Source organism: Equus przewalskii, chromosome 12 (genome assembly GCF_037783145.1).
Source record: "Equus przewalskii isolate Varuska chromosome 12, EquPr2, whole genome shotgun sequence".
In the NCBI taxonomy this organism is placed as follows: Eukaryota; Metazoa; Chordata; class Mammalia; order Perissodactyla; family Equidae; genus Equus; species Equus przewalskii.
Genome location: NC_091842.1, coordinates 6,389,274 through 6,416,505, shown reverse-complemented (window position 1 = coordinate 6,416,505; position 27,232 = coordinate 6,389,274). Strand labels below are relative to the sequence as shown.

At 44.8% G+C, this 27,232-nt stretch overlaps 1 protein-coding gene and 1 long non-coding RNA gene across 4 annotated transcripts; one reads left to right on the top strand and one right to left on the bottom strand.

Annotated features, from left to right (window-relative positions):
• On the top strand, positions 1 to 26,707 carry KPNA7 (karyopherin subunit alpha 7). Its single transcript, XM_008516060.2, has 11 exons — positions 1 to 63; positions 1,715 to 1,847; positions 3,330 to 3,331; positions 11,473 to 11,555; positions 11,985 to 12,253; positions 13,585 to 13,667; positions 15,759 to 16,022; positions 17,401 to 17,634; positions 19,404 to 19,586; positions 24,193 to 24,339; positions 26,464 to 26,707. Exons 1-11 carry the CDS (start codon positions 1 to 3, stop codon positions 26,539 to 26,541), a joined length of 1,539 nt encoding a protein of 512 aa, XP_008514282.1. The 3' UTR covers positions 26,542 to 26,707.
• LOC139074698 (uncharacterized) lies at positions 15,588 to 20,768 on the bottom strand. Of its 3 annotated transcripts, XR_011524341.1 has the most exons (4): positions 20,648 to 20,768; positions 16,547 to 18,796; positions 15,924 to 16,247; positions 15,588 to 15,797 (listed from the first exon to the last, which is right to left on the bottom strand). It is a non-coding gene; the product is annotated as an uncharacterized lncRNA (long non-coding RNA). The 3 variants fall into 3 exon arrangements; XR_011524340.1 differs by having other exon boundaries at positions 15,588 to 16,247; XR_011524342.1 differs by having other exon boundaries at positions 15,588 to 16,072.
• Positions 26,708 to 27,232: the final 525 nt, after the last annotated feature.

Genomic DNA, 27,232 nt, shown 5'->3' with positions numbered 1-27,232 from the left:
ATGCTGACAGGAGCTCCAGAAGGGAGGCTGAGAAAATTTAAGTACCGCGGCAAAGACACAGCTGTGAGTATGAAACACCCGGGCTTCACCGTACCGAGGACTAGGGCAGTGGAAAGCTCATGGCGGCAACGCGTCAAAGATGGAGCGGAGGAGGGGGAGATTGGGGCTGACAAAGCAAACAGAGCAAAATGTTCATTGTGGATAAGTGCGTGGGTGTTCGGTGAACAATTCATTCAACTTTTCTGTTTGAAATTTTCATAATAAAATATTGAGGGTGGGGAGGACAAAAGTGCGTGGACATAGCAGTCAGACAACGGTGGGCTCAAATCAAGGTCCCCGTGTGATCTGGAAACTATTAACTTCAGAACTTCAGTTTCTTCATCTATAAAACAGGGCTGGTACCTCCCTCCTGAGGGACTGGATAGCAGCATCCAGTGCTGGATATCTAGATGCTTAACTGCAGCTACTCATGTCAAGGGGGCTTCCCACGGAGCTAAAAATATTTGCGATACGGGTGTGGCCAACATAAGCCTACCTTGTAGAAATGGACTTGAAAAGTCCAGATTGTTCTTCTCACCGCTGGAATGAGCATGAGGGCCTGGGTCAGGGAGCCTATGCTGTGTATGGATTCTAGCTCACTCAGCTTCTCTGGTCTCAAAGTTTTCTGGCTCTAGCTCTGGGTCCACCATCTGCATATCTTGACTGGCCTTTCATACAGGGTCGCCTACCATCTCAGGAATCGGAAGGTAGCTGAGGAGGAGTGAAGCATGAGGCCACAGCTGCCCAGTTAGGACACCACCCAGTCAAATCACTCTTACTTATACCCCTTCCAATGAGCTTGGCTAACTGGCTTCCAAGACCACTACAGATTAAAGGAAACCAGTTAGAACAAAGGAATTACTCTCCATGGAGAGCAACTGGAAGGGCCAGGAGATGAGAAGGGAGAAACCAGCATTACAGAGCCCTCCACGAGGAGGGGCCAACTTAGTGATGGAGACCACAGTACAATTGGCTCCATAAACCCCAAAGGTGTCCCTGCCTTGCTGGATGACACCACGATGACCCTATTTTTAAGCAAGGATTAAATGGCTTGTTCAAGAAACCGGAAGTATCCAATAGGTATTAATTTCCTTATAATTAACTTAAAAATCTTCCACCTAGAACTCATCTATCCATAAACTAGATCTTTTCCCAAGATTCTCAAACCTATAAAGTCTGTGAGTTTTGCTTGATATAGGGAGAAGAGGTGGTTTTTATTTTAAATTTTAATCGTCCTCAGTCTGGTGTCCAAAACTCTCGTTTGGACCTATAGACTGATTGCCTAACAGCGGAAATGGTCAGGGACTTCTGGGGCCCGGGGTTTCCCTTCACGGTCCCCAGCCCCACCTGGATCTGTGCAGTTGGAAGGCCCAGGCCGGCTCTTCAGGAATCAATCAGCACCAGTGAAGACGCGCTCAGACTCGGGGCAATGGGATGCCCTGCTCAGATATCTCTACAGCTTGGCCTACCAAGGGTATCCATGCCCTTCTTCGCTTCGGGAGGAAGATTCACTGTTTTTCTAGATGCAGGATAGAAGGAGAGAGCAGAGGAGGTAAACAGGGCTGAGACTGTTGACTAGCTGTGGGATCTTAACTCCTCCAGCCTGTTGCGTCTGTACAAGTGACAGCCCGACCTCCCAGCTCTACATGCTTCCACTCTTTCTTTTCCCTGCTAGGTGAGGCGGCAACAGCGCATAGCAGTCAGCCTGGAGCTCCGGAAGGCCAAGAAAGACGAGCAAGCCTTAAAGAGAAGAAATATCACCCCTCTCTTCCCTGACCCAGCTTCTGAACAACAGACCAAAGCGGTAGGTTGGGGATGTGTGTTTAGAGCAGTTGTGTGTAAATTACATCCTTAGTAGGTTTCTCTGGCTTGACACTGTTTACTGGATTCAGAACTTGCAAGCTCTCATCGAAGGTCCTTAAGGAAAGGAGTGGTGAGATCAGGGTTGGAGCTAAACGGGTGTTGTCAGAAAGCTAAGGGTCGTGACCTTCGTGGCTGTGAGACTGCGGGAATCTATGTTCTAACGGGGGGGGGGGGGGGTGGCGGGGTGAGAAGGTGCTGCTTCTAACTGAAAATTCACTTGCCACCCCTCGGGCGGAAACAGGAAATGAGGGATCCTGAAGGTTATCTCTCAGCAGAGGAATCGAGTCACTTGACATGTAAAGTCTTACCTAGGACTTGAATGCTGTCCTCTGTCTTCCGTTCTCCATCTGTCCCATCCTGGTTAAATGCAATGCCTGGGTTGACTTCTAGGCCAATACTGTTTTTGGTGACTCCTTTCCAGAATGCCCCGACTAGGAGGTTTCCCTTCTTAGAACTCCAGTAACGTTGAACCTGCCCGCCTTTTATGATCCACCACTGTCTTTTTCCCCCCTTAACTATCCACATGCATCATGGCACCTGGCTAGGATTAAGGCTCTTAGAGGAAAGAGACTGGTTCAATCTGGGCAAGTGGATCCCATGATGCGTTACAGGACATCAGACGGAACAGTTGTAATAATTCTCTGAATGGCCTTGGACTCTGAACCATATCTCTACTTAGTTTCATGTGTCTAGAGGAGTCGCTAGGATTCCCACCACCTGAGGAAAGTGAAACTAGGAAACAAAACTCTGAAAAGAGTGATTTCCCTTTTTCTCCTATATTAGCGTGTTCCCTTTAAAAAAATTATAATTCACATATGACAGAATTCACCCTTTTAAAGGATATAATCAATGGTTTTTAGGATATGCATAAGGTTGTGCAACCGTATACTAATCTCAGAACATATTTCTCGCCTCAAATAGAAACCTCATACCCGTTAAACGGCCACGCCCGGTCCTCCTTGCCCCTAGCCTCTGGCGACCACAAATCTACTTTCCACCTGTATGGATCTACCCAATCTGGATATTTCATATAAATTAATCATGTAACATGTGGTCTTTTGTGGCTGGCTTCTTTCATTTGGCCTAATGTTTTCAAGGGTCATCCACTTTGTACGTGTATCGGTACTTTATTTCTTTTGTGGCTGAGTAATATTTCATTGTATGAATAGACCACATTTCGTCATCCATTCATTAGCTGGTGGACATTTGGGTTGCATCCACTTTTGGCTGTTAACATAACAGCTATGAACATAATGTTGCTGTAAACATTTCTGTACGAGTTTTTCTGAGAGCATGTTTTCAGTTCCCTTCAGAATATACCCAGGAGTAGAATTGCTGGAACATATGTGAATTCTATGTTTAGCGTTTTAAGGAACTCCCTATGGTGAGCTGAATAATGGCCCCCAGGGGCCGGCCCGGTGGTGCAGCGGTTAAGTGCGCATGTTCTGCTTCGGCAGCCTGGGGTTTGCTGGTTCGGATGCCGGGTGTGGACGTGGCACTGCTTGGCAAGCCATGCTGTGGTAGGCTTCCCACGTATAAACTAGAGAAAGGTGGGCACGGATGCTAGCTCAGGGCAAGTCTTCCTCAGAAAAAAGAGGAGGATTGGCAGCAGTTAGCTCAGGGCTAATCTTCCTCAAAAACAAAAATAAATAATAAAAATAGTAATGGCCCCCTACACGTCTCCGTCTGCTAATTGAGAACCTGTGAATGTTAACTTATATGACAAAAGAGACTTTGTGGATGTGATTAAGTTAAGGGTCTTGACATGGGGAGGTCATGCTGGATTGTCTGGGGGCGCCCAATGCAATCGCAATGGTTCCTATTAGAAGAAGGATGAAAGACAACAGAGCAGAAGGTGATATGTTGACGGACGCAGAGATTAGTGTGACGTGCTTTGACGATGGAGGGAGGGGTCACAGGCCAAGGAGTGCCGGCGGCCCCACTAGAAGCTGGAAAAGGCGCGGGAACAGATTCTCCCGTCAGGACCTCCAGGAGGAGCCAGACCTGCCCACACCCTGACTTTAGACAGATGAAAGTGACCTCCGGAACCGTAAGAGAATTCCTTTTTGTTGTTTTAAGGCACTAAATTTGTGGTAATTTTTACAGCAGCGATAGAAAACAAATGTGCCGCCAAGCTGTCTTCCAAAGCAGCTGCGACATTGTACATTCTGACGTTCTCATCGACGCTTGTTATTGTCCATTTTTGGGTTATAGCCACCTAGTGGGTGCGAAGGGCTACATTGTCGTGATTTTCCTATGTTTTTCTAATGACTAATAATGAGCATTTTTTCATGTGTTTATTAGCTATTTGTATATCATCTTTGGAGAAATGTCTATTCAAAACCTTTGCTCTTTTTTTTTTTTTGAGGAAGATTAGCCCTGAGCTAACATCTGCTGCCAATCCTCCTCTTTTTTGCTGAGGAAGACTGGCCCTGAGCTAACGTCCATGCCCATCTTCCTCTACTTTATACGTGGGACGCCTGCTACAGCATGGCTTGCTGAGCGGTGCCATGTCCACACCCTGGATCCAAACAGGTGAACCCCAGCCCACTGAAGTGGAATGTGCAAACTTAACCACTGCGCCACCAGGCAGACCCTCTGCCCATTTTTTAAATCCAGCAATTTGTCTTTTTTTTAAGCTAGCCATGTGGTCTAGTGGTTAAGATTCGGTGCTCTCACCCCTGTGGCCCTGGTTCACGTAACTGTCTGTCAGTTGTCACACTGTGGTGGCTGCATGTTGCTGTGATGCTGATGGCTATGCCACCGGGATTTCAAATGCCAGCAGGGTCACCCATGGTGGACAGGTTTCAGCGGAGCTTCCAGTCTAAGACAGACTAGGAAGAAGGACCTGGCCACCCACTTCTGGGGGAAAAAATGGCTAGGAAAACTCTATGCCTAGCAGCCACCGTATCAGACAATGATACATGGCTGGAAGCATTCACCTCTGCTGTACACAGGGTCCCTAGGAGTCAGAATCAACAGGACAGCACTAACGATAAAATTTGTCTTTTTATTGTTGAGTTATAACACTTCTTTATACGTTCTGGATACTAGACCCTTACTGGGTATGATTTGTGAATATTTTCTCCCGTTCTGTGAGTTAATGTTTAATTTTCTTTTTTTTTCCTTGTGAAGAAGATTGGCCCTGAGCTAACATCTGTTGCCAGTCTTCCTCTTTTTCGCTTGAGGCAGATTGTCTCTGAGCTAACATCTGTGCCAATCTTCCTCTATTTTGTATGTGGGACACTGCCACAGCATGGCTTGATGAACAGTGTGTAGGTCCATGCCTGGGATCCGAACCACGAACCCCAGGCCATTGAAGCAGAGCACATGAACTTAACCACTACACCACTGGGCTGGCCCCATCACTTTCTTGATAGTATCCTTTGAAGCACAAACTTTTGAATTTGAAAACAGCTCAATTTATCTTCTTTTTTTCTTTGGTTGCTTGTGCTTTAGGTATCATATCTAAGGATCCATTGCGTAACCCAAGGTCCCAAAGATTTATGCTTAGGTTTCCTTCTAAGTGTCTTACAGTTTTAGCTTTCACGTTTAGGTCTTTGATCTGTTTTGAGTTGATTTTTGTAAATGGTGTGAGTAGGGGTCCAACTTCATTGTTTTGCGTGTGGGTATCCAGTTGTCCCAGCACTAGAAAGACTATTCTCTCGTCACTGAATGGCCTTAACACCCTGTCAAACATCGACTGACCGTAAATTTGAAGGTTGACTTGTGGTCTCTGAATTCTCTTCCATTGATCAACGTGTTTATCTTCTGCCAGCACGACCAGACTTGCTTTCTGTAGCTTTGTAATAGCTTTTCGTACTGGGAAGCGTGTCTTCCAACTTTGTTCTTCCTTTTCAAGATTGTTTTAGCTATTTGGGATCCATCGTATTTCCATACGAATTTTAGAATCAGCTTGTCAATTTCTTTAATAAAGGCAGCTCAGGTTTTGATGAAGATTGCATTGAATCTGTGGATCGATTTGTAAAGTATTGCCATCTTACGATGTTAAGTCTTTCAATTCATGAACATGGGGTATTTTTCAATTTATTTAGGTCCTCGCAAGTTTTTTTTATGGTTTCAGCATGTAAGTCTTGCACTTCTTTTGCTAAACTTATTCCTAAGTATTTTGTGCTTTTTGATGCTATTGTAAATTTTCTTAATTTCAATTTTGGATTATTCATTGCTAGTTTATAGAAATACAATTGAGGGGCCGGCCCGGTGGTGCAGCGGTTAAGTTCGTACCTTCTGCTTCGGTGGCCTGGGGTTCGCTGGTTCAGATCCCGGGTATGGGCATGGCACCACTTGGCACGCCATGCTATGGTAGGGGTCCCACATATAAAATAGAGGAAGATGGGCACGGATGTGAGCTCAGGGCCAGGCTTCCTCAGCAAAAAGAGGAGGATTGGCAGATGTTAGCTCAGGGCTATCTTCCTCAAAAAAAAAACACCCCCCAAAACAATTGATTTTTTGTGTGTTGATCTTGCAACCTAGCTGAATCTTGTTTATTAGCTCTAATTTTTTTTGTGTGGATTCTTTAGGATCTTCTATATACAAGTTCATGTCATCCACAAATAGGGATATTTTTACTTCTTTTTCTGATCTTGATGCATTTTCTTTTTTTTCCTCACCTAATTAACCTATCTAGAACTTCCAATGCTGTGTTGAATAAAAGTGGCAAGAGTGGGCATCCTTGACTTATTTCTGATCTTAGAGGGAAAGCTTTCAATCTTTCGTCATTTAGTATGATACTATCTATGGGTTTTTTGTAGCTGTCTTTATCAGGTTAAAGAAGGTCCCTTTTATGGCTAGTATGTTGGATGTTTTTTATCATGGAAGGGTGCTGGATTTTGTCAAATGCTTTTCCTGCATTTATTGAGATGATTATGTGCCCCCCCCGCCGCGTTCTATTAATATGGTACACTACATTTTCATATGTTGACCCACCCACGCATTCCTGGCTTAAATCCTAGCTGGTTACAATGTATGAGTCTGTTCAGATGTTGACGGATTTTGTTTCCTAGCGATTGTTGAGAATTGTTACATACACATTCCCGAGGGGTGCTGGTCTGTACTCTTTCTTGTAATGTCTTTGTCTGCTGGCATCAGGGTAACCCTTGACTCATAGAATGAACTAGAAATTTCCCTGTTCTGTTTCTTGGAAGAGTTTGTGAAAGATTGCTATTAACACTTCTTTAACTGTTTGGGGAAATTCACCAGTGAAGCTACCTGAGCCTGGGCTTCTCTTTGTGACCGTTTTATTTTATTATTTTTTAAGTAATAATTCAATCTCTTGTTACAGATCTATTCAGATTTTCTATTTCTTCTTGAGTCACTTTTGGTAGTTGGCATGTTTCTAGGAACTAGTTCATCTGGGTTATTCAATCTGTTGGCATACTTTGTTCATATAGTCTCTAATCATTTTTATTTCTATAAGTTTGGTAGTAATGTCCCCTCTTTCATTCCTGGCTTTAATAATTTGAACCTTCTCTATTTTTCTCTTGATCAGTCTAGCCAAAGATTTGTGATTTTCGTTGATCTTTTGAAACAATTTTTGGTTTCATTCATTTTTTTTTCTTCTACTTTTTGATTCTGTTTCATTTATTTCCACTCTAGTATCTAATATTTCCTTTTTTTCTGCTTGCTTTGGGTGAAGTTTGCTTTTATTTTTCTAGTATTTTCAAGGTGTAAAGTTAGGTTGTAGATTTGAGATCTTTCTACTTTTTTCTGATACATGCGTTTATGGCTATATCTTTCCTTCTAAGCTCTGCTTAGCTGCGTCTCATCAGTTTTTGGTATGCTGTGTTCTTGTTTCATTATCTCAAAGTAGTTCCTAACTTCCCTAGTGATTTCTCATTTGACCCATCGGTTATTTAGGAGTATACTGTTTACTTTCCACAAATTTATGGATTTCCCCAATTTTTTTCTATTATTGCTTTCTAATTATATTCCATTGTGGTTAGAGAACACACTTTGCGTGATTTCAGTCCTTTTTAAATTTCCTGAAACATGTTTCATGGCCTAACATATGGTCTGTTGTGGAGAACATTCCATGTGCCCTTGAAAAATGTGTTTTCTCAGGGTTAGCCTGGTGGCATAGTGGTTAAGTTCACGTGCTCTGCTTTGGCCGCCCAGGGTTCACGGGTTCGGATCCCAGGAGTGGACCTACTCACTGCTCATCAAGCCATGCTGTGGCAGCATCCCACACACAAAAAATAGAGGAAGATTGGCACAGATGTCAGCTCAGGGCTGATCTTACCCCACACCCCACCTCAAAAAAAAAAAAAAGAGGAAGATTGGCAACAGATGTTAGCTCAGGGCTGATCTTCTTCACCAAGGAAAAGAGAAGCATATTCTCCTGTTGGTTGGTCTAGATGTCTGTTAGGTCTGGTAGATTTGTAGTGGTGTTGGAGCCTTCTGTTGCCTTATTATTCTGTCTAGTTGTTCCATCCATTACTGAGTGTGGGGTTTGAAATCTCCAACTGTTATTGTTGAGTTCTCTATTTCTCCCTTCAATTCTGTCAGTTTTCGCTGCATGTTGGGGCCGTTGGGTGCATATATGTTTATAATATATCTTTTTGATGGATGAATTGACTCATTATAAAATATCCTTCTTTGTCTTTAATAATAAATTTTGCCTTAAAGTTTGCTTTGTCTAATATTAGCATATCCTCTTCAGATCTCTGGTTACTGTTGGCATGGTATATTGTTTTCAATTCTTTTACTTTCAACTCACTTATGCCTTTGAATCTAAAGTGTGTCTCTTGTAGACAGCATATTGTTGGGTCATGTTTTTTTAAACCCATTCTGCCAATTCTTGCCCTTTATTGGGAGTGTTTAATGTATTTAAATTTAATGCAATTACTAAGATAGGTTTTATGTCTGCCATTTTGCTATTTGTTAGCTGTGTGTCTCATGTCTTTTTTGTTCCTCTATTCCTCCATTACGACGTCTTTTCTACTAAACAGATATTTTCCAGTTTAATATTTTAATTTCCCTGTTGTTTCTTTTACTATGTTTTTTGAATTATTTTCTTAGCGTTTGCCCTGGGGATAATTAACATCTTATAACAGTTAGTTTGGAGTAATACCAACTTAATTTCAATAGTAAACAAGACTTTGCTCCTACGTAGCTTTGTTCCTTCCCTACCTCCTTTTGCATTATTGTCATACAAGTTACCTCTTTATACATGGCGTACCCATTAATATAGATTTGTGATTATTGCTATATGCAATTGTCTTTTAAATCAGATAGAAGAGAGTTACAATCAAAAATACATTTATAGTCTTTTATATGTACCAATATGTTTACCTTTACTGGTGTTCTTGATTTTTTTCGTGTGACTGGAATTATTGGCTAGCTTCTAGTATCTGAAGAACTCTCTTCTTATAGAGTAGGTTTACTAACAATGGATTCTCTCAGTTTTTGTTTATCTGGGGATGTCTTAATTTCTTTTTTATCATGATAGTTTGCTGAATATGGAATGCTTGCTTTGACAGTCTTTCCTTCAGCATTTTGAAAATGTCATCCTGCTGCTTTCTGGTCTCCATGCTTCTGGTGATAAATCAGCTCTTGATTGTATTGAGGCCTCATGCATAATGAATTGATCTCTGCTCATTTCAAGATTCTGTCTTTGTTTTTGGTATTCAGCAGTTTGATTATGACATGTCCAGGTGCAGATCTCTTGGAGTTTTTCATATTAGGAGCTCGTGGAGCTTCTCAGATGTGATTAATTTTTTAATCAAATTTGGGATGTATTTGGAAATCATTTCTTCAAAAATGCTTTCTGCACCTTTCTCTCTTTCCTCTCCATCCTATTATGCATATGTTGGTATGCTTGATGGTATCTCACAGATCCATAAGCATCTGTTAATTTTCATCTTCATTCTTTTTTATCTTCCTCAGAATGGGTAATCTTAATGGACCTATCTTCAAGTTCACTGGTTGTTTATTCTCTGTGCTCAAATCTGCTCGTGCCCCTTTAATGAATTTTTCATTTCAATTGTTGTACTTTCCAATTCCAGAATTTCTAGTTGATTCCTATTTATAGTTTCTATCTCTTCACTGATAGCCTCTATGTGGTGCAACGTCAACCCTCTACTTTCCTTTAGTTATTTAGACATGATTTTCCTTACCTTGGAACATATTTCAAGCCTTTGTCTAGTAAGTCCAATGTCTGGGTTCCACAGGCACGATTTCTATCAATGGCTTTTTTTTTTTCCTTGTATACATGCTGTACTTTGCATGTCTTTTAATTTCTTCGACAACTGGTCATTTAACATAATGTGGCAACTTTGCATATCAGATCCTTCCTCCCTTTGCCCAGGATTTGTTGTTGTTGTTTGTTTGTTCAGTAACTCGCAGAACTAATTTTGCAAAGTCTGTATTTTTTGTCATGGGTGGCCACTGAATTCTCTGCTCAGTTAGCTTACTGGTCAGCTAATTATTGGACAGAGATTTCCTTAAGCACTTGGGGAACACTTTGGGGAACCAAAAATTCATCCAGTCTGCCAAGGAGTGCTGTGTGCTTGTTGGGGCATGCCTTCAACACTCAGCCAGGTAGGTGATAACACTGCCTTCAACTTTCACTTCCCACTTGCACAGAGCCTTAAAGTCAGCCAGAGGTGAGCACTCAAGGGCCTTCTCAGTATTTTGTGAGCATGCGCACAACCCTATACATGCACATTACCTTCCAGATTTTCAGGAAAATGTTGGAGCTTTCAAAGCCCCAATGAACATCTCATTCCCAGGCTTTTCCTTTTAAGTTTTTTCGTTAGTCTATTGTTTGCCCCCAACTGTTATCTGCCTCCCCCCACCAAGCAGCTATGAACTTAAACAACTGCCTCTAATTGTTTTTAACAAATATCCCCAGGGAAAAGACTTTATACATTGTGTGAACTCTGAGTCAAATAAAGAGAATCTTACAAATAGGATCTCCCAGGAAACCACCAGACAGGTCAAATAATAATTCTCTGGGAATGAGGCTTTAACTCGTTCTGCCTCCTTCAGTGGCTGCTGGGGTGTTGGTTTTCAGGGCTATCGTAGAGCTGGAGGATGGGTGGGAACAAGGTAAGGCAAAATGCTACAATGCTCACTGTTCTTACTGAGAGTTAGACATTTTTCTTGAGATTTAGACCTTTTTCTTGCATAAACTCTTTTGGGCTTAAATAAAACAAGTTGCGGCAAGCCTTTGGTCAGTTTCTTGAGTTCTGAAAAAGTTGATTCTGACTATTTTTGTCAGCTTTCTTGTTGCTCTCATGGAGGAGAGAATTTTTGGAGGTCCTTATTGTTGCTGACATCCACTAGCATGTTCTTGCTGCGTGGGATAAAAAGGTGCTGGGGACCCAAGCGATGATAGGATTTACCCCTCCCCGAGAGCATGAGGAGTGCCCCACAGATCTGTGAGACCTATGAGACCACCAAATTTTCTTCCCTCCCCTGATACAGACCAGCATGCAGATTAGGACATCCTGTTCAAGCCAACCTGTTCGAATCAGATAAATGGCCGGACTAGATGATCTTCCATGTTCCTTTTGGCAGAGACTCTGACCTGAATGTGTCTCCTTGCAGATCAACCTCACCCTGCAAGAAATAATCAATGGTGTGAATGCCTCAGATCCAGACTTATGTTTCCAGGCCACCCAGGCAGCCAGGTATCGCCAAACAGACTTCTGTTTACAGGTTCACAGCTAGAAACGAGCGCCACTGGCCTATTTGGTTTCTTGGCAGTGGCAAAATCCCACACGATGTAAGAAAAGCCTAGTCCATCCAAAAGTGAGAGGAAATTGCTCCCCTACACTGTCCTTGAGAACAACGTAAGATATGCAAGTGTTGTCAGAAATGAATGGCTTAATTTAAATTGGCCCCTACAGGAATCTTGGCTCATAGATAACACCTGAGGGGGAGAAGGTTTCTTCATCCCAGTGAAGTGCTATAGGCTGAACTCAAGGAGATTAAGTAGCTGTGGCCCAGCTGCTTGTCTCATTTGATAGTCAGGCATGCCAAGACCATCTATAAAGGAGGTTATTAATACCTACCTGCTTCGTATGACTTGTTTTTGTTCTTTCTCTTTCCTTGCAAAGGAAAATGCTGTCCCGGGAAAGGAACCCTCCTCTAAAACTGATTATTGAAGCAGGGCTCATTCCCAGGCTGGTGGAGTTCCTGAAGTCATCGCTTCACCCCTGCTTGCAGTTCGAGGCAGCCTGGGCTCTGACCAACATCGCTTCGGGGACCTCGGAGCAGACTCGAGCCGTCGTGGAAGGGGGAGCCATCCAGCCTCTGGTGGAGCTTCTGTCTTCCCCTCATATGACTGTGTGTGAACAGGCAGTGTGGGCCCTCGGTAATATAGCAGGTGAGCCTCTCCCCTTGGAGGACTAAGAAAACCGCGGGCCAGGCAGTGGCATGCTGTGGGAGTTCTTTGGGTAGTATTGTGGGCCTGATACTCTAAGTACCTAGACATGCTGGGAAAAGCACAACAGGCTTTTCCAAAATTCAGGGTCAAGTTCAGAGGCCAAAGATTGAAGCTGAAGCCAGACAATGCAGTATGTACTGAAGCTACATGTGGCCTGGGGACGTCTGCTAATACCGGGGTCCTACGGCCTCAGGTCTTAGTTGAGCTTGAGGAACAAAAGACATGTCTTTGGTCAATGTAGGGGTTTATGATAGACCCTTACATAACCCAGGACCCTAAAAGATCTTACCTCCAGTGACGGTTGCCAAGGGAACGTGCAAAACAAGTTTCCTTAGTTGGGGTAAAAGTCCACCCTATTTAAAACATAGTCCTAAGACTGGCCTGGTGGATTTGCACGAGCTGGGGAGGTCGTGCTACAGGATTAGAAGCTCCAGGATTCCTGGCTGAATATAAATACAGTGCTCTGGGGGAAACGCACTCAATTAGGCCCCTCAGGATTTTGGCAAATTAAGCTCAGCCAAATATCAGCAATTTCAAGTTCAGAGAATTAACAGCCCGCCATGACTGAGTCAGCAGAAACAACGGTATGATTAGACCTCCAAGGATTTGAGATATTGGGATTAGCAAAGGCAGAATATAAAGTAATTCTGCTTTTTGTAAGTGCTTGCAGAAATAAGGCACCTATTAGAGGGCCTTTGCTTCTCATTTGGCTTGGTTCGGTGAGGAACAGGCAAAACTGGGTGGTATGATGTAACATGTGCCTTGCCTGACGGTTTAAGAATTGCCAACTGAGGCTTCTACGGTCTAAAAATTGGTATTCTAGCCAAAGTGGCAGACGGCTGATGGCTAGTATCTATCCATCTCCCAGACTTTGTTCTGAGTCGCATTTGGAAGTTACTGCCCTGTGCCAAAGTCTCCTGGGAGGACAAGCTGGTCTGCAGTGGCCTTTCTCTTCCTGAGGACTGTGCTGTGAAATGCCACCAGCATTTAGAGCCCACTGCCTGGGCCCAGTTGGCTGCCTCCTTGATGCATCCGCAGACTCTGCTTATAGAAATTGTTGCTGCGTGGTGCCTGCTTTTCACATCAGGCCTATCCACCCAACTGACGTGTTGCAGACCCAGGATCTGGTTCATGGCTGTACCATCTACTTGCCCAATCAAGGAATGAGTTTTGACCTCTCAGCCTTTGCACAGATTTTTTAAAAAATTAGCCACCCACCCCAGGATTGTCTTTGTTCCCTCTTTGAATGTCATGTTCTTATCTGTTTGCAGGTGATGGCCCAGAATTCAGAGACATTGTCATCTCAAGCAATGTCATCCCGCAGCTGCGGGCCCTGATTTCATCAACCACACCAGTGAGTGTCTTCAAATTAGACAACCTAGCTTGGTAACAAGTTCCCAAAGTTGGGAAACTGGGGAAGTACTTCCGAATTAATGCTCCATCATGTGGTTGCTGCCTGGCCCCTTGTGACAGCAATTATAAACAAGGCCTAGGACTGAATACCACTTTGGGTAGAGATTGGTCCAAATTTGTTTTCAGGGGAGAAGTGCTGATCTTTTGGGGTCACTAGAAGAGGCCCATTAAAGTTTTTCTAAGCTTCCATCCAGCAAAAGTAGATGGATAAGCTCTCCATGCAAGGCGCACAGACAGAATTAGTGGCTTACCACTAATTCCCGGGTAACAGGGTTTAGAGCTGAATCTTAGAGTCAAAGTTGATTGATATGGTGACAATAGATGACTGCCTGGATTAGGAATTAAATTTGGGCTCTAGAATTCACCTCAAACAAAAATGAAGAGAAGTTGGCTTTCCAAAAGCCAAAGGAATACACGCCCAGCCCTCAAAGTGGGAGAAAATCTGGCGTGGTTGAACCCGGAAAAGGCTGGCATGACTAAGGGAGTTTGCAAGGAGAGAGCGGTGTGAGATGGCAAGTAGGGCGAGGGACTTAGACATCATCCTGGTGGCAAAGGGAGGCCTGTGGAAGATTTCGAAGTAGGAAGTAAAGGTCTGATCTTTTAGAAAGACCCTTCAGGCTGCTTGTAGGCACTGTAGCAGAGGGACATGGTGACGCATGTGGACCTGGGATGCTGCTGTGCTGGACATGGAAGGGAGACAGAAAGAAGCTAGGATGCTGTCAGGTTTGGGGTTAGGTCGCCTAGATGACATTCCTCCTAGAGAAGTGGGGAGGAGGAAAGGAAGAAGGAATCGGAGTCTTCGTTGTACGTGCGAAGTTGAAGCGAGTGAGAGGCACCGTCGCCGCAATGGCAGGTAGACAGATAGGAGGGTCTGGCTGATCATATGTGCACGCAGGTGTCGTCCAGCTTGGCAAGGCCAGCTAGAGCTGAGGTCAGCAGCCTAACCTGGCCAGCTGCTTGCTTTTGTAAATAAAGTGTTGCTGGTGCACAGCCATGCCCATTTATTTACCCACATATTGTCTGTGGCTTCTGCAGTGTCACAAGGGCAGAGATCTCTAGTCGCGACAGAGACCATGTGGCCCACAAAGCTGAAAATGTTTACTATCTGGCCCTTTACAGACAAAGTTTGCCAACCCCTGACCTAGAGTATGAGGAGAGCCTGGGAGCAAGTCCTGGGGGTTCCAATATTCAGAAGTCAGGCAGAACCTGCCAAGGAGACGCAGAAGAAGCAGCCAGCCCGTTTGGCAATAGAAAACCGGGTTTGGCGTCACAGATGCCAAGAAGAGCTTTCTCAAAAGGGAATGACTGGCTACTAAATTTAGCTGAGGGGCACAGTAACTTTAGGACTGGAAAGCAGCTGTTGGATTTGGTGACTTGAAAGGAACTGATTTCAACACTGACTACAAAGAAGTGGGGACAGAATCCGGACTAGAAGGGTGGGGGAACAAATGGGAATCTGTGAGGTAGACAGTGCCTGCGGATGCCTCTTTGAGGCTAGACTCTGCAACATAGAAGTGGGTGATGGCTGGAGGGGTGCCAAGAGTTGGGGTTGAAGGTCGCAGAGTATGTTTCTATACTGGTGGGAGGGATCCAGAGGATGGAGATGATCCTGGGGCCAGAATCTTCAAAGGCAAAAAGTGATGGGATCCAGATGTTGGGTAGGACGGCTGATCCTCAAATAGGAGGTCAGCAATGTGGTTATGACAAGTCGGTGGACTGCTGGGAAGACCAGGTAACTCCTGCTTGGTTTTGTTTTGTCAGTGAAAAATGAAATTAGGTCATCAATTGATTCGAGTGGGGAAGGACGTTTTGGAGAATATAAGGAAACCTCTGTCTAACATTTGAACATGAAACATAAAGCTCGTTCTCTGTATCGCTAGTATACATTACTACCTAGAACAAATTCCTGTTTGAAGCTCAAACGCTTTGGTTCATGCTGGTCGATGATATCGATTAAAGATGGCAAGGACACACGGCCATTTGCATTTTTCCTTCCTGGCACCTGATGCTGGAGGCAGTCTCCTCGTTACAGATCACGTTTCTGCGGAACATCACATGGACCCTGTCCAACCTGTGCCGAAACAAGAACCCGTACCCTTGCGAAAGAGCAGTGAAGCAAATGCTGCCCGTCCTCTCCCGCCTCCTTCAGCACCAGGACAGCGAGGTTCTCTCGGACGCCTGCTGGGCCCTGTCCTACCTCACCGACGGCTGCAATGATCGCATCGGCCAAGTGGTTGACATCGGCGTCCTGCCCAGGCTGGTGGAGCTCATGACCAGCTCGGAACTCAACGTCTTGGTAAATGTCCCAGGTGCCATCTGTCCCTGGATGGGGCTTCAGATGAGAGTCTGTAAATCAGATTCAGTCTAGCAAGTTCTGTCTCTCCACCCCCAGCTGTTTACCTAGAACCAAGCTCGTCTTCTGCATTTCCCTGGTTTCTGCCACTCTAGCCAAGGACTTGAATCTATTTTCTCCTAAAATTCCAGTGGGTATTAAGTAATTTACTTTTTCTTAGTCTGATACCTAGAAAATACAGAAAAGCACCAAATTAAAATTGCGTATAATCCCTCCACCCAATGAACTGTCCTTTTGTGGCGTTTCTTTCTAGTGGTCTATGCATCGAGACATTAACAAGTTGGCTTATACGGGTGTGTGTGTTTGTTAATGTAAAACTCATTGTAACATTTGAATTTCTTACTCAAGTATAAAAGAGAGTTTCCTCTTATCCTCTCTCTGGTTTGTTCTCTTAGACTACTTCAGATAGAGATGAAAAGTAAAACCAACATTAAATACTTTGCTACGTTATGAAATGTGTCGCTTACATAAGACATCTCTTGAAACCATAGTTCAAACTTGCAGGTGCTCCTCTTGACATCTGTGCCTAATGTTCATGAACATCTCTTCCAAGATGATCATAATATTCCTCAGAGGTCAAGGTCAGTTTAGGGGTAGTGCTGGGGGCATGAAGGATGTGAAGAGAATATCGACAGGAAGTTGCTTATTGTGGGGGTCTGGGACCCAACTGGAGCCATCCTGGCAAGGCTACTTCCACTTCTCGTTTGAATAACAGATGCCTAACACAATAGGCTAGGAAAACTCTGGATCTGTTGATGGGTGACTCTGGGGCTGCCACTACAGTGCAGAGAAACCAAAAGAAATCCACAGTCAGCCCCCCTAGGACGGTTGCTGTCTTGAGCCCATTTGTGGACCCATTCTGGGAACCTTGAGAGTTATAGCGAGGGGGTTTGTGAATACACCAGAAAATGCCATTGGGATTCCCATGAGCTCCAATTAAATATACAACAGAAGCTTGATACTGGTGCTAAATACAAATTCCGTAGAAATTATGACATTATAAACACTATAATCTACTTAGCAATTTTCCCACTGTAAGGAGATGAAAGGACAGCATCACTTCTTGATAAAGGCATGCCTCGACCTCCATCTCACTTGAGCTGGGAACTCTCAGGAGGCTGGCAAGTACCTTTAAACTGCATAAATGGCGTGATGTGCTGAATGATAAGGATCATGGATATAATCATTATTCACAGGCTTCCGGAGAGCCACCCGTATAGCATGACCAACGTTTGGGAGGGCGCAGTGCTTGGGGTGATCATCACCCTCCACTGTGATAAATTTGCAGTACTTGGTTACACCTCTAGCCTTCTTCTTCCAGACGCCCTCTCTCCGCACTGTGGGGAACGTCGTCACGGGAACGGATCACCAGACCCAGGTGGCCATTGATGCGGGCATGCTGAGCGTTCTTCCCCAGCTCCTGATGCACCCCAAGGCCTCCATCCAGAAGGAGGCAGCCTGGGCCCTGAGCAACGTGGCCGCAGGGCCCTGCCAGCACATCCAGCAGCTCATTGCTTGCGGCATGCTGCCTCCGCTGGTGGCTCTGCTAAAAAACGTAAGTGGCGTACTTGGCGTCTGCGACAAAAGGCTACTTTCCAACTGGCGGTGCGTTAAGTCCTTTGGGAATCCAGACGCAGGCTAAGGAGCAAGTTAGTTGAGATCTCAACAAAGCTGTAAAACCTTAGTTTGCTGGTTCTCCCTGAGAAAAAGGAAGAGCATTCCATTTTGGACAACCCATTAAAAATCTAGAAGACTGAATAGGCATTGCTCAATGAAGGGGTGACCCTATAACTCAAAGATCTGGAAAAATCTTGAGCTGGGAAATATTGGCTTATCTCTAGGTGGTGTTAAAAGAATACGCCATCAAGTCTGTTCTTGCCAAAAGAGCGAGGTGATTTTGTTTTGTTTCAGGAGGAAAAATGTATCAGTTTCTGGTGATAATATACACCGAAGAAAGGTGGCCTTTTCAGTGTAAAAATCACATTGATTAAAGTGGTAATACACACGGAAAATCCAGACATAAAAGTAGAAAATACAATGAAGCTTCCTTCTTCCTCCTGACTCCCATTTCCCTTCCTGAGGACACCTACCATCGTCAGCATTTCTTTTTGTCACCTTTTAGTGGATAAGCTATGTTTAAACCACCTACATGTGAAACAAGTCAGAGGTGGTTACCTTAGGTTGGACGTGGGGAAGTAGGTGGAATAGGATGGGAAAAAGAAGCTACCGGTGGTGGTCCTGCTCCCAGGGTGGAGGGTGGGTTCCCAGGTGTGCAGGAGGTATGAAAAGGTAGGCCAGGTGTGTGATCCAAATCACAGCATCTTCCAATCTATTCAACACTTCCTATCCTGCTGTGAGACTGTACGTATTCTAATCAGAAACATCCAGTCATGAATCACGGAGTAATCTTATTTCAAACCATGCCTGTTGCACTATAACTTGGAGCCAGAAGTTGTTGGTTTGGGTTTTTGATCTTATTTTAAACCGAGGTCACAGTTTTCCCCAGCCATAAGATGGGAGGAACTCCTGCCCAGGGATGGGAGGATTCACGATAAATTATTCCCATATTTCTGGGCCAAGACCTTTTTATAAGCGTAAGGGATCCGTTGAGTGATATTTCAGTGGCCTTCCTCTGTCACTTCTGGCCTGGCTCCATCCCCAAGATCACGTCTGTGTGCTCAGCTTTGTGGCTATGCAGCTGCTTGTCCAAAGTTTCACTGGGCCAGAAAGAGAAGAAATGTAGACATAGGCCACTATAATTGAAAATTCCAAGCATAGTGCCTGAATTGGTTTATGTTCTATTTTTCCCGTAACCTGACTTAAGGAAGTGGATCTGTTTGAACTTAGAACCTTTCCTCTAAGACTCCATATGACTCTGCCTGCCTGTTTTTTGGCCTCTCAGAAAATGCCATCTTCTGGGGCCAGCCTGGTGGCGTACTGGTTAAGTTTGTATGCTCCGCTTTGGTGGCCTGGGATTAGCAGGTTTGGATCCCAAGTGTAGACCTACCACCACTCGCCAAACCACACTGGTGGCAGCCCACATAAAATAAAGGAAGATTGGCACAGATGTTAGCTCAGGGCCAATCTTCTTCAAGTAAAAAGAGGAAGATTGGCAGCAGATGTTAGCTCAGGGCAAATCTTCCTCACACATACACACAAAAATACCATCTTCTCAAGAACTAGAGGCAGGTTGCCAAGATATTCTATGTAAATTGCACATGTCATCCTGGCTGTCACCAGCCTACCTAGAAACTGAACCAAGTTAGCATCACTCCATTGAAGTTCTTTGGGATCTGTAAAGGACATAAATTTCTCTTTCTGCAGGGAGAATTTAAAGTCCAGAAAGAGGCGGTCTGGACAGTGGCTAACTTCACAACTGGGGGCACCGTGGACCAGTTGATCCAGCTTGTCCGCTCTGGAGTCTTGGAGCCACTGGTGAATCTGCTCACCATCCAAGACCCCAAAATTGTTCTCATCATCCTTGACATCATCTCTTTTATCCTCCAGGTGAGCTGTTCTGAACAGGTTGGTTCTAAACAGCAGTCTCCAAATTTAAGATGTTTCATTTGGTTCTTAAAACCCAAGTAGGATTCTCTTTCCTCTCCACTTCCCACCCCGTCCCCCTGTCCACACATCCTATGGGTAACAACAATGAGAGGCCTTTTAAAGAAAGTCTATCTTCATTTCTCAAATGAGTGTTCTTGTTCCCAACCCTGTTTTAGATGCTCAGGATACAACGAGCAAAGTCCTTGTTTTAATAGAGCTTATGTATTAGTGGGGAGGGGAACAGACACAACACGTGAGTAAAATACACCTGATGAAGGGGTAGCCACTGATGGCTCGGAGTGGGGAGGGGATGGTGATTGCTTATGCCATATGTCAGGAGAAACTTCTCTGAGGAAGAACACTTGAGCAAAGACCTGAAAGAAGTGAGTGAGTCGTGTGGCTATCTGGGGAAGAGCATTCTAGGTGAAAGGAATAGCAAGGAGGAGGGTGTGGCCAGAGCGGAGCAAAGGGGTGGAAGGTGGCGTGCGATCAGGCTCATGGCATCCAGGCGCCAGACCACGTAAGGTCTGTGAGAACACTGACTTTTCTGAGTGAGATGGAGAAACCAACTGAAGTTTTGAAGTAGGAAAGAATAGTGAGCCACGTGACTGGCTCTTTTAGAAGGCTAAAACACAGGACACACTTGAAGGAGCAGCAAGAAGTTGGCAGGGATAGATCCTGAGGGGCCATAGTAGACTTCCTTTTCCATTCAACTATGTGGCTGGGAGAATGGACGACGAAGCCTTGAATTAGAATTCTAGAAAAGTCTTATTTCTGAAATAAAGGTAGGTGAAGCCAATATTTCCATACTATTTGTGTCAGTTCTACATTGCTGCATAACAAATTACCTCTCAGTGGGCTTAAACATTATTTCAAATAGCGGCTGGGTTAGGAATCTAGGGGAAGCTTAGCTGGATGGTTCTGGCTCAGGGTCTCTCATAAAGTTCAAGATGTCAACTGGGGCTGCAGTCTCATCTGAAGGCTTGATGGAGGCTGGAGAATCAGCTTCCAAGGTGACTCACCCACACGCCTGGCAAGTTATTCTTCCCACGTGGACCTCGCCATAGGACAGCTTGAGTGTCCTCACATCATGGCAGCTGACTTCTTCTGGGGTGGGTGACCTGAGAAGGCAAGGTGGAAGCCCCAATGACTATTATGACCTGTAAAGGAGGTCATCTTAACAACACCCTATTGGTTACTCTGATCAGCCCTATTCAGCATGGGAGGGGACTACACAAAGGCATGAATACGAGGAGGCAGGGATCATCTGGGGCCATTTTGGAGGCTGGCTACATTCATTTGCTTAAAGGTCCTTTCATATGCGACTAAGCTATTTGAAAAGTTTCAAAGTAACACCAGGGAACTCCTTTTAAAAGCCCACTTGAAGCGTCCTTTTCATGTAACTGTCTTGGAAAGAACTGACCTGAATCAAGAAGAGATCTGAAATATAGCCCAATTAGACACGAAGACTTTGAGCGAACTGCACAAAGAGGACAGGCTTGGCAGCCGGTCGACAAAGTTGGACGTAACAAACTTGGGAAAGCACACTTTGTAGGCTATAAAAATTTAATGTCATCTGCTTCATTTAAACTAAACACTCGGGATTTTTTTCTTGGCGAGTCTGGGCAGATTGCCTCTGCTGGACCAGTGAAGCCCCTGGATCAGAGGGACATCGGACAGTAGGTTAGAAAGATCAAGATGAGACAGGAGAACGCTTCAAATGGGCAGCACACTGCAGTGGAGGTTCTTTGAAGTAACTTTGGGGCCATTTGCTTTTCATCAAGGTCCAAACTCCTTCTCCAGGTCTCCTACTGCCCTGGGTCATCCCCTACTTTCCAGGTTGCTGTCTGAGGCTAACCTAGCACATTGGTTCCTGTCTCACATTCTTGACTCAAAGCTGATAACTCATCTTGGACCAACAGATAGGACTAGAGGGTATCAAGACTTAGATGCACGGTATAAACTTGCATCAGGTAAACAATATGGCCTAAGGAATGTTTAATTTGATCCATAGGAGGTTTTTTATTACTGCTCACAAAACAGCAAGCAGACCCATCAGGATATGACGCCAAAGTTCTCCCTCCGTCTCCCTCCGTCTCCCTCCGTCTCCCCCTCCCTCCCTCTCTCTCCCACCCCCCTCTCTCCCCCTCTCTCCCCCCCTCTCCCTCCCCCTCTCCCCCTCTCTCCCTCCCCCTCTCCCCTTCTCCCCCTCTCTCCCTCCCCCCTCCCCCCTCCCCCTCTCTCCCTCCCCCCTCTCCCCCTCTCCCCTCCCCCCTCTCCCCCTCTCTCCCTCTCCCCTCCTCTCCCCCCTCTCCCCCTCTCCCCTCCTCTCCCCCTCTCCCCCTCTCCCCTCCTCTCCCCCTCTCTCCCTCCCCCTCTCCCCTCCCCTTCTCCCCCTCCCCCTCCCCCTCCCCCCTCTCCCCCCTCCCCCCTCTCCTCCTCTCCCCTCTCCCCCTCTCCCCCTCCTCTCCCCCTCTCCCCCTCCTCTCCCCCTCTCTCCCCCTCTCTCCCCCCTCTCTCCCCCTCTCTCCCCCTCTCTCCCCCCTCCCCCCTCCCCCTCTCTCCCCTCCCCCTTCCCCCTTTCCCCCTCCCTCTATCCCTCCCTCCCTCCTTCTCCCCCTGTCCCCCTCCTTCTCCCACAGCTTCCTTCAAATATGCTGTTTATCAAATATGCATAATTATGCATACTGTGCAGCACTTACTCCTTCACCACTTGGTCCTTGCTCTTCCTTTTCCTGGGGAATGCTGTTATTCTATGATTGACCCTGGCAAAACACTATTCATTAAGAACTCATCTTATTTTCCAAGCCTTCTGCGCACATCTTCTATAAATTAAATCTCTGGTAGTTTGTTATAGTTTAAAAAGTATAATATGATAATTGTCTCCTCCAATACCATGAGTTATGAAAAGGCCTCCTTTAAATCACATCTTGGTCTGGAGTTTTGTGTGCCTGGCCCGCAGTATATGTACGAATGTTTAAATAGCCATGGATGATAAATCCAATGACCAGCATTGGATTCAATCCGCTCACGTTGTTTGTTTCTGGGGACTTCGGTATTTGCTAGGGTGTGGCTTCTGTGACTAAGTGTTACCGCCCAAGTGGGCTTGTCTGGCTGCCGCAAGACATGCCAGTAGTCAGGAGGCAAGGTGGTAGGAGAGAAAAGACTTTATTATAGCTTGCCAGCAAGAGGGAAGATGGCCACCGACTCATGTCCAAAAGAACCATCTCACAGGACAAAGACTACAGGCCAGTTATATGTGGGCTGGTCTCCAGGTGGGGGACGTGGCTGGTCTCTGGGTGGGGCAGACATCTGGTCCCAGTTCCTGGTAGTCCTTTGTTTTTACTGGATATGCATCAGAGAATGGAGCAGTGGCCCTCTCCCCTGATCTTTCAGTTGTCATTGATGAATGGCCATCAGCATAGGCTCTTTGCCTGGGCGTCATCACATTCCTAAGGAACTCAAAAGAGCAAAAGTAACCATCTTAAAGCAGCTGGGAGGGGCTAGTTAGTCAGAGGTCATTTAAAGTTACGATATGGTTTATTTTCTACAATATTGACTTCCCTTATGTCAACCTTGCCTTGAGCCGGTATCATCAGGGTCTCCCGTCTTGTCTTGCAAGGGTTCCCAGGGAGTGCAGGGCCAGGACATCTGCATGTGCAGAGCATCACTTGATGATTCTTTCAAACTGGCATTTAAAACAATTTCCTTGAATTAGAAGGGGGTGTCTACTAAATAGTGATAGTGGTATATTTTTGGATGGCAGCATATTCAGCAAAAGGAGTATTGTATCTTGTGCAATGAAGATAAATATAACCGCAATGGGGAGGAGATCATGCAATTTTAAACCCATTTGGGAAAAGTGGAACTGCGACTGCACATTCTGGAAAGGGAGTGACAAATAAAAATGGCAAGCAATAGGATATATCGGAGTATATGAGGAAGCCATTTGGTATAAACCTAATTCGGCCTGACTTTGTTTTTTCCAAAAGGGCCTGACTGTGGCTGTTGAGCACACACTGTATATCTGCTTAGACATTTCCTGTGGCCAGAACAAAGGCCCTTGAGATAAAGGTGCAACTTCCCCCCACATTGGCATTTCCTTAGGGATAAGCAGTTTTCCTTGGGCTAGGAACTGATTGCTGCACTCACCTTTGACCACCCAGCTCACCTGTGACCACTCAGCTGGAGACAACAGACTGCCACCCTGCTGTGTTCACTGAGACAGAAGACCTACCTGCTATTTCCATCAATCGCTGTGCCGACAGAGCAGTCTCGCGACTATTGTAAAAGGGACATTTCAATCCTATGTGAAACATCCTCTCTGGGGGTATATAAACACTCTGTGCACCCCACTTCTTTGGTGCCCTTTCTTCCTTCGGGAAGAAAGGCCCCGGGTCATGGTCCTCAGATTTCAGCTCAGAATAAACTCACCCACATTTTCATTAATAGATTGGTTATGGATTATTTTCATCGACAGGAGCCTTTGGTCTGGTTCCACTGACGTGAAGCTCTGTCTCCGAAGGGCATTTGCCCGGAGACTCACGTTCTCTCCTCCTGTCCACAGGCAGCAGACGTGCTTTCCGAGAAGGAAAACCTGTGTCTTCTGATAGAAGAGCTTGGCGGGCTTGATAGAATCGAGGCTTTGCAGCTTCATGAGAACCGTCAGGTTGCCCGGACTGCTTTGAACATTATCGAGAACCACTTTTGTGAGGTGAGTGACTTCAGAGTGCAAAGGAGTGCCCATACCTCCTGGTGGGCCACCTCAGCAGCTGATCACCTGGCAGGTGCCTGTGCTTTCGCTGTGAGGCGGGTGACCGGCCAGGCAGGCTTCTCTCGTGACTCAGCTCTGACTGTCTCTTCTATCCGTGGCATGTGGACCGCCTTTAAGGAGCAGCTCCCTAGTTCCTGGAAACTTCTCTAGTCCCGCAGAAGCTTATCCTGTTGCCTCTGGTTTAGCATTTCACTTTTTTTTTCTACTTGCCTCTTTTTGGGAGAGGGGAATGTGGAAGGGAGGAGATATGATGCCAGAGTGACTTTTTACTGAAAAATGCAAACAACTAGAGCGAGCTTAGCTTGTGAAAGACCATTTTGCTCCTTACTGCATTTTGTCTCTTTCCAGAATACAGCGTTTGGGGATGAACTCTACAAAAGGCTTCTAAGGGGAATAATCAGATAGCATTAGACAATTTCTTTGAAACTCTTTTCTGTAATATGTGTAATGTAAAGTTTACCATTTTAACCATTTTTAAATGTTCAGTGGCATTAAGCACATTCACGTTACTGTGCAACTATTGACACCATCCATCTCCAGAACTTTTTTCTTTCTAAACTGAAACTCTGTCCCCATTAAACACTGACTCCCCATTCCCCCACCCCCAGCCCCTGGTAACTACCATTTTACTTTTGGTCTCTGTAAATGTGACTATTCTAAGTACCTCATATAAGCGGAATCATACACAGTATTTGTCCTTTTGTGACTACCTTATTTTGCTTAGCATAATGTCCTCAATGTTCATCTATGTTATAGCATATGTCAGGATTTCCTCCCTTTTTAAGGCTGAATAATATTCCATTGTATAGATATACCACGGTTTGTTTATCCATTCATTCATTGACGGACACTTGGGTTGTCCTTTTGGCTGTTGTGAATAATGTTGCTATGATTATGGGAGTACAAATATCTGTTCAAGTTCCTGCTTTCAACTGTTTTGGGTAAATACCCAGAAATGGAATTCTTGGATCATATGGTAATTCTGTTTGTAATTTTTGAGGAACCACCCTACTGTTAGCCATGGTGGGTGCACCATTTTGCATTCCCACCAGCAATGCACGAGGATTCCCATTTCTTAATATCCTCACGAATACTTGCTACTTTCTGCTTTTTTGATCATAGCCATCCTAATGGGTGTGCAGTGGTGTCTCATTGTGGTTCGATTTGCATTTGTGTTAGATACTTTTCACATGAAGAAGGTGCGTTCAAAGTTCTTAAGTGGCCAGGTAAACATGGAGCCAGGGGTTTACAGAGTGAATGAGCTCTGTTAGGTGTCAAACTTGAATCATCAGAAAAATCCAGGGCCATACGATAAATATGACTGGGTTGGTGGCTGTTGCTAACTGGAGGCAGCTAATCTTGGTTTGGGACCAAGAGGATGCTCCCAAAGTAAGGAAGACGCAGAATGGTGATTAGCATCTTCTGGGTTAAAAACCTCCTATGAACATCTTGTCATTAGGGGTCTTGTCCCTTAAAGGGGTTCAGATCCATAGGACTTGTCCAAGGGCTCTGGGTTAAAGGCTTCTGATCTAGAAGTAACAGCTACATCCATTGTATCCTTACTATAAGATAGTGTTCTATGCATCAAAACTGCATTTGAAAAGAAGCCAGACGCAAAAGGACAATATTGTATGACGCCACTTACATGACGGACCTAGGGTAGTCAAATTCATAGAGACAGGAAGTAGAATGGTGGGTGCCAGGGGTTGAGGGAGGCAGGAAATGGGAAATGGTTTGAAGACCACAGAGTTTTGGTGTGGAAAGATGGAAAAGTTCTGGAGAGGGATGGTGGTGGTTGCACAGCAAAGTGAATGTATTTAATGCCACTTAAAAATGATTAAAGACGGTAAATTTTATGGTGTGTTTTACCACACACGAAAAAACTGCCTTTAAGGTTCATTCTGAGAAATACTTCAATGTTTCCCCCCTTCTTTCTTTCCTCCGAGGGAGCCTCGAGGCCAACTTAGAGCAAATTTCAATCCACAGAAGATCTTAAGCAGTCAATTGTGTGGTAATAATGTGCTGAGAGCCTGGAGATGTAACAGTGTGTCTTCTCCCCCGAAGGAAGAAGAAAATGGCGTAACGTTACCAGCCCTGGACCAAGACCCGGAATTCTTAAAGCGCTTAGCAAAAAAAGACTAAAGCTCCCCAACTTCTAAATCAATGCCCAAACCCTAAATGGTAATTTCTTGAAGAAGCAGCACTCCTATATCTTGGTGTATCACAGGTGTAAAGCTTTTAAAACTGAATGTCAATAAAATTTTCGACACTTTCGCCTCTTTCTATAAAAAAAAGTGCAGTTAAGTCACTTGTGTCTTAGAGTCATGTGGAATTCATCTGCCAAGAACATGTGGTTTAGAGGTTACCTTTAAGGATCTTAAAGTGAGATCTTCAGAGCAGGGTAGAATGGTCTATAGCTATCTAGATGAACTTTGACTTGTAGACTTGGTTTAACCAGTATTTCTTAAACATATTTATTTGACCATGGGTCCCCTTCCCTTTTCATCTTCACGTAATGCCTATTAATACAGAATTTTCTTCAGGGAAAGCCTTGTGGACGATGGTCAAAAGGAGAGTTCCTGGGATGGGAAGGACCTAGAAACACAGTACTGGGCAGTGTGGTAATGGATGTGGGATACATTAAAGGAAGATTGGATTTGATTTGTACAATTTGAGTGTAGAAATTAGATCGTTATATTTTGGCTCGAAAGTGTCACACCAAAATGTCATGCCTAATGCATGTCTTCACTTGTCCTTGATACGTGAGGAGGAAGGATGTCTGCGTGTCTGTCTAAAATATTGCTGGAAGACAGTTCATGCTCTTACAAACTTC

Bases quoted from the DNA above. Each gene is read 5' to 3' on its own strand.
- KPNA7 (XM_008516060.2), top strand. From the start codon at position 1: ATGCTGACAGGAGCTCCAGAAGGGAGGCTGAGAAAATTTAAGTACCGC. The intron at 64-1,714 runs GTGAGTATGAAA...TTTCCCTGCTAG, and splicing joins ACCGCGGCAAAGACACAGCT to GTGAGGCGGCAACAGCGCAT. The intron at 19,587-24,192 runs GTGAGCTGTTCT...TCCTGTCCACAG, and splicing joins TCATCTCTTTTATCCTCCAG to GCAGCAGACGTGCTTTCCGA.